This window comes from Diabrotica virgifera, chromosome 6 (genome assembly GCF_917563875.1).
Source record: "Diabrotica virgifera virgifera chromosome 6, PGI_DIABVI_V3a".
NCBI lineage: Eukaryota > Metazoa > Arthropoda > Insecta > Coleoptera > Chrysomelidae > Diabrotica > Diabrotica virgifera.
In genome coordinates this window covers 188,475,873-188,488,926 of record NC_065448.1, presented here as the reverse complement: position 1 = coordinate 188,488,926, position 13,054 = coordinate 188,475,873, and the positions used below count along the sequence as shown (strand labels likewise).

General features: G+C 33.1%; 1 protein-coding gene across 1 annotated transcript; it reads left to right on the top strand.

Moving 5' to 3' along the window:
* The first annotated feature begins 10,796 nt into the window (after positions 1-10,796).
* LOC126886260 (transcription initiation factor TFIID subunit 12-like) lies at positions 10,797-12,679 on the top strand. Its single transcript, XM_050653127.1, has 2 exons — positions 10,797-11,345; positions 12,539-12,679. Exons 1-2 carry the CDS (start codon positions 10,797-10,799, stop codon positions 12,677-12,679), a joined length of 690 nt encoding a protein of 229 aa, XP_050509084.1.
* Positions 12,680-13,054: the final 375 nt, after the last annotated feature.

Here is a 13,054-nt window from a genome sequence, read left to right as displayed (position 1 = left end):
GTGGCGTATATTGTCCACCACCGGAAACAACAAATAATAAACTGTAAATTACGATCTTCCCAGAACGCTGATTATAACGAAACCAAAATATCCTTAAACATTTGCTTTGCTTAAACATTCTACTATTTTTGAAGTTCCAATTGCTTTGCTACCATTACTAATATGAATTTTTCTAATGAGGAACTGATTCAGATGTTTTTTTGCTCTAGGAGAGTATAACAAATAAAAATATGCTACTAGCAATAAGAATTTATCATCAGCAATTCCATGATAGATGACAACCAAAAAGAAACCTTTTCAAAATTTACTAGAGCGGTTTCAACGAACTGTGCATTTAGATTACGAGAAATTTGATCGAACAAAATTTATTGTAAATGATTAAAATGAATTAAATGTTAGCGTCACTAAGAATCTGCATATTAGTATGAACGTTCTTATAATCTCAGTGTCTATAGTACGTCGAAACGATTCTAGTAAACTTTGAAAAGTTTCTCCTTTTGGTTGTCGTTTATCAGGGAGTTGCAGATGATAAATTCTTATTGCTTAGTAGTACTTTTGGTTATACTCTCCTAGACCAAAAACTTTGCTAATCAATTCCCCATTACAAAAATTTATATTAGTAATGGTAACAAAGCAACTGGAACTATAAAAATAATATAATGTCTAATGTTTAATCAAATTTAGTGTCAAAGCCATAGCCAACTAGGTAGAATATGGTTTGTTTTTATTAATATTTTATGCACCAACAATCTTAACAACGTAGGCATTTTGGTATCTCATCCAATATTAATAAATTAAGGAATATTCTAGATTAACATGTATTTATTTTCACAAAATTATTTATGATTGAATATTTTCACGGCAAACCTAATAAAATTTCACGTAATTTTTGTTGCAATTAATGTTTGGCTTAAAAAACTAAGAATAACTTACAAATTAAAGCAGTTAGTTATAGGGAATGCTCAGGAAATAAAAAAGTACTATAAAATATCATTTCACAACAATACTAAAATACAGGGTGTTCCATTAGAGAAAACTCAGAAAATACTCATTCCGAGTTTCGACCAACCCTGTATACTAACATTAAACATTTCGCTATATTATTTATTTTTAATAATAACTGACTATATTAGAAATCACTTGAATATAAATGGAGTTTTTGATATCAAATCAGTACAATTCTACAGGGTGTGAAGTTCGCTACAAAATTTATAAAAAAACCGTAATTATCTTTTAAACTGCTGTAAAATATTACAAAACCTCAAATTGTAATAAAGAAAACATCGAGCAGAATCCAAAAATGTATAAATATACATTTTGGTGTCCCATTTGAAAAAACGAAGTTACAATTAACTTCCGGTATAACCGGAAGTAGCAAAGAGACCAAAATATTTTCATTAAATATTTCGTACCTCAGAACCCCTGTATTCCAATTTTCATGATTCTCTTACTTTTAGTTCTCGAGATATTTCTAATAGGCCCTTTATCTGCCTCAACCTATATATTTATTCCCGTCTTTCTAGGGTGCGTCGGATAGTGTATCGCTTGTACTAGTAGTAGTTGTAGATAGTATATCGCTAATACTAATTCGGAGATTTCAAAGAAGTACATTCGGTTGTAACTTAAAATGAAATTTCTCGCCTTTATTACCATCCTTGGACTATAAATATATGCTCTAACGTAATGCCTATAGCCAGGGAGGTAGTGTCAAATTTGACCGGAGCATTTTAGCATGGCTGGTTTCTTATTATTTAGGTAGGTGTTCCAAAGCTTATTAACAAATGATGTGTCAGCTGGCCCAAAACCGGGGATTTTAGTCAAGAAAAGGTGAAACATGAAAGTCGATGGACCAACGCTACAGCTTAAATGTCAAGTATTTATATACGTTACTCAGAACATTTAATGGACTTGCTTACTTGGCACCTACCTTTCACTCAGGAGATCGGGGTTCAAATCCTGGCGCGGAAAATTCTTTTTGTTTTTTAAATTGACATTTTACTTTGAAAAATATTTATTTTTATAATACCACGTTTTTATTATTTATACGAGACAATATAAAAAAATATGTATGTCTTTTATAGAATTATGCATAGAACTTATGAAATAGCATATATACATTTGATCATAAATATTATGATTGACCTTAATAAGCAAAATTGTTGTACATGAACCCCTGAAGCTTCCTGAGTTAGTACGACCAATCTAAGTGAAAAAGGGAGTTCGCCTCCCCACCCCCCTCCCGACATTTTTTTATCTTTTTAGACAAACTGTTTTTTGCATAATTTTATGTGATGTAAAACCAAAAGATACATACAACAATAATTTTTCACTTTTCTATCACCAACCCCCATTTTTTTAATAGCAATCTAATTATTTTCCTGTTCTCTATAACATATAAAAATGAATTTTTGTCTGTATGTCCCTTATAGAATCGTAAACTATGCATTTACTCGTATGATGACCTCAAGCAAAGTTTTTGTACTTACATGAACCCAGGAAGGAGTTAATACTTAATAATATATACTTAATAATAATTAATAGAGTTAAAAGAATTAATACTTTTTTATTATTAACTAGCTAACCCGGCAAGCTTCGTACCGCCTTAAAACTAAATAATGTTTGAATTAGTCCAAGTAATGAAGCTTAAAATAGGACAAAACCTCGCAATTTTTACAGAATGGATCGATTTGCTTGAAAATTTGAGAGTAAGTAGTGGAGAGTCCAAGGATCAAAATCTATATGATGCCGAAAGGCGCTTTTACCATGGGGGTGGTTGCCACCCCATGTCGGGGGTAAATTTTTTTTATTATATTTTGACCGCAAAAGTTGGTAAAAACATTCATTCTAAGCAAAAAATGTTCTATATAATTTTTTAATAAAATTAATAGTTTTCGGTTTATTCGCTATCGAAAGTGTTAGTTTTAAACCGAAAAAATCATGTTTTTAATAAGTTTTCTGCTAATAACTCCAAAAGTTTTCGTTTTACCAAAACAACTTTACTTAACAAAAATGTACCCTAAGAAAAATAAACAAAACCGTTCTTTTTTTTAATTTTCTTTAAGGCCAAGAGTAAGCGAGCTATACTTTATTATATGCTAGCTCTTCTTCGTCGATATGCTAAATATTGTAGTTTCAAACTCAAAAGACGGGAAAACCATGCATTTTTCGAGGATAACTTGTTTAAGTTAATTTAAAGTATATAAAAATATCTATCTCCAGAAACAAAAAAAAAGTCTCTAGCTCAAAAATTAAGTGACTTATAATGAAAAGAATGTCAGTCCCTATTTTTTTCAGCCAACAAGTGAGCAGAAGCAACGCCCTAATCACCACCCTAATTAAAATTAGTCATTGACCTTGTTTGCTCTTCTTTATTTATGTATTATTAATAGGTTCTAGAAGTTTGACCGGCGTAGAATGATTAGTTTTTAAAAAAATGGAGATAAAAGCGAATAACGAATTTTTGTGGTTTGGAAAAAAAAATGGCTTTTTCTTCAGAATAGAAAGATTAGCATCAGAGATACGAAAAATATTTAAATACGGAATTGTAGCTTAGTTAATTCCCAAGAACATGATTTGCAAAAATTTTTTCTACGGCCAAAATTAAGTGAGCTATTAGCAATTAAAGCTTGTAATAATATGCAAAAACCACCTTTACCAACCCTTTCAATGTCACCTCTTTTTGTGACTGAGGATTTTAAAAGAATTTAATATTAACAGCCTTATAGATCTTGTAAAAACCTATAAAATTCTTATTTACCGAACTTCCTAAGATAAAAAATAAAAAGTCACGGTTAAAAAATCAATATATTTTTTTGAAAAAAAAAAGGAGAAATCCAATGGGAAGCACAGTAATGCAAGTTGGCGGTATTTTCAGTCATTGGCTTTATTCATTCTTCTTTATTTATGTATTATTAATAGATTCTAGAAGCTTGACTGGCTTAGAATGATTAGTTTTAAAAAAAAATGGAGTTTAAAGCAAATAACGAATTTTTGTAATTTGGTAAAAAATGCCATTCTCTTCAGAATAGAAAGATTAGCATCAGAGATACGAAAAAATGTTTAAATATGAAATTGTAGGCTATTTAATTCCCAAGAACTTCGTTTGAAAAAATTTTTTCTACGGCAAAAATTGAGTGAATCGCAAATGAGCATAATATCGAAAAACATTGATTTTTTCGATATAAAACTAACACTTTCGATAGCGAATAAATCGAAAACTGTTAATTTTATGAAAAAAATGTATAGAACGTTTTTTGCTTAGAATTAATGTTTTTATCAACATTTGTGGTCAAAATATAATAAAAAATTTCCACCCCCGAGATGGGGTGGCAACCAGCCCCATGGTAAAAGCGCCTTTCGGCATCATATAGATTTTGATCCTTGAATTATTTACTACTTATTCTCAAATTTTCAAGTAAATCGATCCATTCTGTAAAAATTGCGAGGTGAAAAGCTTCGGTTCCTGGACTAAATGTTTAATACCTAAAATTACCAGAAAGCCAAAAAATACTAAAAAATATTGCGTACCCATACTTTTTTCTACCAAATGCATAGTTTACGATTCTATAAGGGACATAGGTACAGACAAACATTCATTTTTATATATTATAGAGAATAGGGAAATATTTAGATTGATATTAAAACATGGGGGTTGGTGACAGAAAAGTGAAAATTTAGGGTTGTATCTTTCGGTTCTACAACATATAAAATTAAGAAAAAACAGTTTGTCCAAAAAAATAACAAATAATATCTCCCTTTTCACTTAGATTGTTGGTCTTACCAACTCAGGAACCTTCAGGGGTTCATGTACAACAAATTTGCTTATTAAGATCAATCATAATATTATGACCAAAAATGCATAGTTTGCGATTCTATAAAAGACATACAGATTTTTTTATATTGTCTCGTATAAATAATAAAAACGTGGTATTATAAAAATAAATATTTTTCAAAATAAAATGTCAATTTAAAAAACAAAAAAAATTTTCCGCGCCAGGATTTGAACCCCGATCTCCTGAGTGAAACGTAGGAGCCAAGTAAGCAAGTCTATTGAATGTTTTGAGTAACGTATATAAATATTTGACATTTAAGCTGTAGCGTTGGTCCATCAACTTTCATGTTTCATCTTTTCTTGACTAAAATCCCCGGTTTTGGGCCAGCTGACACATCATTTGTTAATAAGCTTTGGAACACCTACCTAAATAATAAGAAACCAGCCATGCTAAAATGCTCCGGTCAAATTTGACACTACCTCCCTGGCTACTAGGTTGTCATTCTATCAATTCATCCAACGTTCGCGTAGGGACATATAGGCATGAATCCGGAAGTATATATTTGTTTTCATGCTAACGCACGTCGAATAATATATGGCTTGTAATATTTCGGCGACTTAAAAACAATTCTTCCATCGAAAACCAGAAGTCCGAAGTCAAATTTCTCACGTTTAATACTATCCTTGGATTATAAGCTGTCATTCGGTACCTCACTTGTCATACTGTCTGGTCTAATGACGGAGTAGGTACTTGTGTTTACAAAGTGACTGGGACAGACAGACATGGACAATGCAAGGTTTTCACTTTTTCAAAATGGGTAGAAGCAAAACTGTCGCCTTGTGGCATGTTAATGTTGAATATTATTTCTATGAGATTAATCATAAAGTATTCTAATAAGAACTACATTTTATGTATTGGTGAGTTTTGTAGTTTGGATTTCGAGCACTAGTCCAGAAAGCCACTGCGCATCCGCTAGGAAAAATATTCTGATTCGGATTTTTTGCACAATCTTACTCAAAAAGGACTCCTTTTAACAAATTTGCATGTTGCCAGGACCAAAAGGTGGTCAAAAATTTAAAAAAAATTTTTTTTCCTAAAATTATTTTTTTTGCATGGAAAAAGGTTTTTTCGGTTTTTTGGATCATTCCAGACAGAAAAGGTCTTTAGTGACTTTTCTCTAAAAATGATAGTTTTTGACATATAAGCGATTAAAAATTGAAAAATTGCGAAACCGGCCATTTTAACCCTCAAAAACTATGTGAAAAACTGAAAATTTGAATGTTGCCAAGGTAGACGGATATTCTTTAAACATCGATTGATGAAATACCGGAGAGTTTTTTGCAATACAATAGTCAAAACTCCTTTGCTTTTTAATTGCTAATCAAACGTGCGCGACACTATGTTCCACAGACAGTATGGTGCAAATGAAAGGAATAAATTCGTTATTTCGTAAACCGGCGATTTTTGGGAAAAATCCCGAAACAGGTCGATTTTTATTTTTAAGTTATGATATTGTGGCATATATGGTATACTAGTGACGTTATCCATCTGGACGTGATGAAGTAATCGATGATTTTTTTAAATGAGAATATGCATCGTGTGATAGCTCATTTGAAACGTTCTTTAATTCTCTATTCAGTAATATAAACATTTACATAATTATTTGACAAAAAAAGAAGTAGAAGGACACCCTGTATAAATAATTATGTAAATGTTTACATTACTGAATAGAGAATTGAAAAACCTTTCAAATGAGCTACCACACGACCCCTATTCTAATTCTAAAAAAATCATCGATTACGTCATCACGCCCAGACGGATGACGTCACTGGTATGCCATATATGCCACAATATCATTACTTTAAAATAAAAATCGACCTGTTTCGGGATTTTTCCTTAAAGTCGCCGGTTTACGAAATAACGAATTTATTCCTTTCATGTGCATTGCACCATACTGTCGTTGGAAAATAGTGTCGCGCACGCTTAATTAGCAATTAAAAAACAAAGGAGTTTTGAATATTGTATTGCAAAAGACTCTTCGGAATTTAATGAATCGATGTTTAAAGAATATCTACCTACCTCGGCAACATTCAAATTTTCAGTTTTTCACATAGTTTTTGAGGGTTAAAAATGGCCGATTTCACAATTTTTCAATTTTTAATCGCTTATATGTCAAAAACTATCATTTTTAGAGAAAAGTCACTAAAGAACTTTTCTGTTTGGAATGATCCAAAAAACCTTTTTTCCATGCAAGAAAAATAATTTTAGGAAAAAAACAAAAAAAAAAACGTTTAAAAATTTTTCACCACTTTTTGGTCCTGGCAACATGCAAATTTGTTAAAAGGAGTCCTTTTTGAGTAATATTGTGCAAAAAATCCGAATCAGAATATTTTTCCTAGCAGATGCGCAGTGCCTTTCTGGACTACACGGTTTTTAGCTTTAGCTCAAGCAGGATAAAAAATGGAGAGCTCAAAACGAATGTAAAATTTAATTCTCAACCAATTGTGGTTTAATCCCATATAAATAGTATATTTATAATAATAGTATATAAACCAAACATTTAGGTCTAATTCTCTTCTTTAGCCCATTTCTACTCAACTTTGGACATAGGCCTTCCCCAAATCTTCCTGTCTGTCCTTGGCTGCGTTTTCCCAGTTAGTTCCTGCAGCTTTTAAAATACCATCCTTCCATTTCATCTGAGGTTTTCCTCTTCTTCTTCTTCCCATCCACGGTCTCCAGTTTTGTATTTCAGCATTCCATCTTTTATCTTCCTGTCTCGCAAATATCCATTTTAACCCTGTTGCATGTTGATTAACATTTTTTACTTTTGTTTCCTCTCTTATTCATTTGTTAGATTTTCTGTTTTGTAGATTCCCATCATGGATCGAAATATTTAGGTACTTTCAAAATAATGAAAAAACCCAAATAAGAAATAGTTAAAACGTTGACGGACAGAACGTCTATAGACGTCTTATTTCCATTGATGTAATCTGACACAACGTCTATAGACGTTGCATTTTCCCTATTCGACTTTGCAAAATACATATAGTGTCAAAACACTTGCTTATACATTTGACGCACGGTCGGTCAACGTGTTAACTATAAATAAAAGTAAGCGAAAATTTACAGAATTTATTGTGGATATTTTATCAGGTACTATTACAACTACATTCGCTAAGACTCACTCCTGTAAAGATGTATCATTGATGTCCTGTAAAGGGTGTTTTCCCACTAATTTCTCTGGTCCCACAAAACAGTCTTGATATTTCATATTTTTCATCGATTTCTCATATTCTTTTTTTATTATTGATTCTATTATGCCATCTATTAGTTATTCTGCTTCTTCTTCCTCTAGTGCCTACTCCACTAATGACTCTTGTCCTATGACCATTGCAAATTCATCTCCGTTTTCGGCTTCCCTTGAAAGTGCCTTTGAACCAGGATATTTGTCGTCGACTAGGACCTCCATTTTCCTTCGATTTTCCCTTTTTAATATGCAGCAACTACTCGTACTAATTGTTTTGAAGTTTGTGTCACAAACATGCTGTCTTTCTCATCTTGTTTTAGTGGTGATCAACAGTTGTCTATGTCTACCAATTCTCCTAAATTCTTCCAAAAAGCAACATTTCAAAAGATACCAACTTTCTTATTACTCTTGTTATGACTTACTGGATACCAGCCATTCTGAATAGTATAGTATATCATGGTTATTAATTAATTTGCATTTCGAAAAAAAGCTTATAAAAAGAGCTGTTTTCGTTGATTTGACAGCAGCCTATATCACATTAGGGCACAAAATATTGGTCCACAAATTATACGATACTCTCAACGACCACCATCTAGAAGAACAAACTTTTTTTCGTTATGCTGGATGGTAAAGTAAGTAGGTGGAGAGTCCAAAAGGACGGCCTCCTACAGGGAAGAGTTTTAGCACCAATGCTTCTTAATATAATATATACAAACGACAACAAAACGACTGAAACCAAGCACTGCTTCTATGCTGACGATCTCGCAATATGTGCTCAAGAAAATAGTTTTAAAGAAGTTGGAGAGAAACTGGGAACTGACTTAAAGGTAATAACAGTGTACTACCTGCAGAATTCCCTGAGACCCAATCCATCTAAAACCCAAGTCTGCACCTTCCACCTTCGCGCAAAAGAAGCCAAGCAAACTCTTAAAATTATTGGTAATACATTAGAACACATAGACCATAAATCTTGGAGTAACTCTGGACCGGTCCCTCACTTACAGATAACATAGCATAAAAACGAGAAAAAAAGTAACAACAGGGAAAGTAGAATAGGGTACTGAGAAAGCTAACGGCAAGTAAATGTGGTGCATGTCCTGTCGTCTTAAGAAAGACGCCACAGACACTCTGTTTTTTAACTGCTGAATATGCGTGCCATATTTGGGTCAGATCTGCCCACACCAAACAAGTTGATACTGCGCTAAATGAGACATACAGGATAGTAACAGGATGCATGAAACCAACGTCACTTTCAGATCTATATAAAGCAGCGGGTTTTGTAGAAACCTTGATCGCAGTGACGTTCCGGAGTAAATAGAGAAAATTAAACAGATTTTGGACGAGCGGCATGCTCTGTACAAAGCTCGAACACCACAAAAGCGACTAAAATCCAGGAAAAGCTTTTTTGGAACAGTTCAGGATGAACCACCTGAAAACTAGGAATAGGAAAAAACCGGGGTCGCTTTAGTAAAATAAAACAAGGTAGCATGGGGTAAAATAGACCAAGATGAAGTGAACTGTGACAGTGGTGAAATGCAGAATATGGAAAACCTTCTTACATGCAGAAAATGTCCTCATCTTTGCGTCCTCAAAAATTTGCGGTTCACCAACAATTGTGGAACCAACGTAGCCCGATACTGGGCCGAAATCCTATAAATGACATGTCCGCTTAAATTGTGCTTATGTATAGGTTTAATCAGCTCGATGTGAATTTGATGACGTGAACTATTCATAATGGAGTTACAAAAAGCTTTTACAAATCTCATAAATTTTATTAAATAGCATCATGTTTGTTGCTTGTCTTCATGCCTCTTTAAGTTAGATCTGAAATTTCTCGTCAACAACTTTCTGTCTTGAGTACGGTCCTGACAGTAATAATATACATCACGTTGTAAACCGCTGCGAAATTTATCAGTTTTTAAATGATAAAAACCAAATTTAAAATTATTTTGTTAGTTCCTCCACATTGTTATAGTGGAAACACCATGTAAACCTCGCAAACCTGACGTGAGTACCAAAAACCACATCATATTATATTTATATTAATAATAATATAACCTATAAAATATCCAAGAAATATAAATAGGACCAGTTTTGGGCCAAGATCCACACCGGTTTTTGAACCGGCGACAGCCGGCCTTGCAACGTCTCCAAAATTAATCAAACATGACTTCGAATAACACCATGAACACTACCCAAACTTCATCTCACATCTCATATTCCAGTGTTGTTAACACGTTTAAACAACCAACAAAAGACGAAGCCATAGTTCTTTCTAGTATTGAAGGAACCAAAGTTCAAGAGTACATCATAGCCGTCAGTTCAATAGTTGGTCCATGTAACGTGTCTTTCGCTTCCAGAATAGCCAACAATAGAATATCTTTCCTCTAAAAATATGGTTGATTCATTGCTGCATTCCCACAAATACGTCAATATAAAAGAAACTCAAGTAGAAATAACAAGACTTATCACTCCAGCTCAAAGACTGATAATATTAAACGCTGGTCCTTCTGTTCCAACCACATTAATTGAACAAGAACTACATAAAATGGGTATAAACACCATCTCTAAAATGACTTTTTTAGGGTAGGAATGCCTGAAAGCGAATATAGCCATGTCTTGAGTTTTAGAAGGCAAACATTTATCACACCTTTAGAAAATATGTCCATTCCCGATTCTTTTATGATCTCTCTTGATAATACCACTTACAGACTATACCTTTCTATAGAAGGCTTCAACTGTTCAAAATGCAAGACTATTGGTCACCATGAAACAGAATGTCCTGTCAACGCTACAATACAATCACTTCTAATGCTACCACTTCTAATACAACCAATCTTGACTCAACCAATTCTAATCCACCCACTTCTAATACAACAAATCCTGACCCAACCAATTCTACTCCAACATCTTCTAAAGCTCTTCCAGAAACCTCCCAAAACACACAATATATAACAAATCTACCTTATAACCAAACAGAACAAAAACTTTCTGACAAAACCTTAATATCCACCTCTAACGATCACCCAGCATCTTCCCAAAACATATTAGTTCAGATCCCAGACGTACAGGTCTCTAATAACCAATTAGAATCTACCATAGAAACTGACGACATGTCAAGACCTACAAATAATACAAATGAAACAAACACTTTAAAAATCCCAACATCATCAACTTCCAACAAGATTAGCAATCTTACTCCATTAGAAATAACACAACCTAAAATTATTCCAAACGTCACAAAACATCTAAAAAGGCTCATCTCATCGTCTCCTGAAATCAACGAAAATACCACACAGACCGATTCTCATATCTTCACTTCTCCAGTAACAGGGAAATCAAAGAAAAAAACAAAAACGTCTAAAAGAAATTCTCGAGATGAACTTTTACTTTTATAACGATCAGATGGACACGAGGTCATGAAGGCTGAACCAGAAGGATCAGGACGATATTATCCTTGGATGGAATAAGGAATGACCGAAGATGGAAAGGTCCAATCGTTTACATTGACGAAACAAAGGCCACGTTGCTCAGTCGGAAGAGATGTGGGCATGGTTCTTTGGGTTGGGCTTCTGTTACAATGATAGATGGTAAATGAATAAATAATGGTATGCGAATAGAGCTAATGAAACGACGATAAACAAAAGATAAATAGATAATATTAACTGATGATTTGACTCATGGGCTCTAAGAAAACGGAAATACTTAATACTCAAACGAAAATATAGGGCGCCAGGTATTTTGACCAAAAAATACTCAAAGGAACAATAATTAACGAAACATAACACAACAATAACAAATTAGCAAGAATGCTACGACAAAACGACATTGTTCTTAGTCTTGAGCTGTAAATAATAAATAAAAAACGACATCGTACACTTTAACAAAACATTTATTAAAATACTCAATGAAATCTCTTAATGCTCACATAATATATGCAAATAAAACGTAAAAACGTCAACCACAAAAACAAAAATTACTCAATAATTATTTAAAAATGGTTAACAAATTGCATATACGTTGGTGTATTCACCAACACCGCAAAACTAACAAAATACGAGATGTACCTATAATGTAAGTGAACGAATATAACTCTTATTAACTCAAAAAAAAATAAACTGAAGTTACTCAAAAAAATAAAAAATCGATACTCTAAATAAAACTTATTCTTACCGTTCACTTACAACAAAAAAGAAAGAGCTCTTTATTTATATTTATACCTATCTAACAATACTTAATAACACTCTAATAATACTCAGAAAAATATCTACATAATGTAAATGTTTATAGTTTAAATGATCACCCATTTAAAAATAAAAAGATAATCATCAACTTCATACTAAAAGTATGACCTACTTTTCAGAATGTCACTATCACAAACTGGGCGAAAACTTTAGGTCATTGAACTTATTTCACGAAAGCACACAAAATTGTCCTTGCCCTGGACATAACAAAGGCGTCTCTACTAATTTCTTCAATAAGTAAAAGATGAGTGACTTACTTAAAACATCTGTTAGAGGGTAGGATGGCCCTTTGTAAGCCGGCAAGCTCTCAAGGTGTGGAAGATGGCCATGAAGAAATTCAACTTTACGACACAGTCGAAAGAATAATAGTATTTAACAGTGTTCATAAAATAGCAGCTGGACAACATAATGCATAGGTGGAAGGTGGAAGGTGAAAGGTGGACCCTTTAAAAAATAGAAAACGCAATTGTACAATTATTGTACATACCAATAAACAATCATTAATACTCTTACCTGCCTAATCGGCGGGGCCCACAATACACGAACAAACTTGATCTCACATAATGACTATATTAACTCAACTCACAAATGATGCAGAATTTTAAGAATTTGTGGTTTTTATGAATCTTTGGCGTCCTTTGAGAGTGGTGGGGTTTTGACCAATCAAAATTATGGGAAACTGTGAGAGATATTCAAGAACAGATTTCCTTACCACTCGTAAAAGGGCTTAGCAAATCTAATACTTAAGATGACTTATGGGATGCAAGGCCCATATCATTCACCAGAAAGCT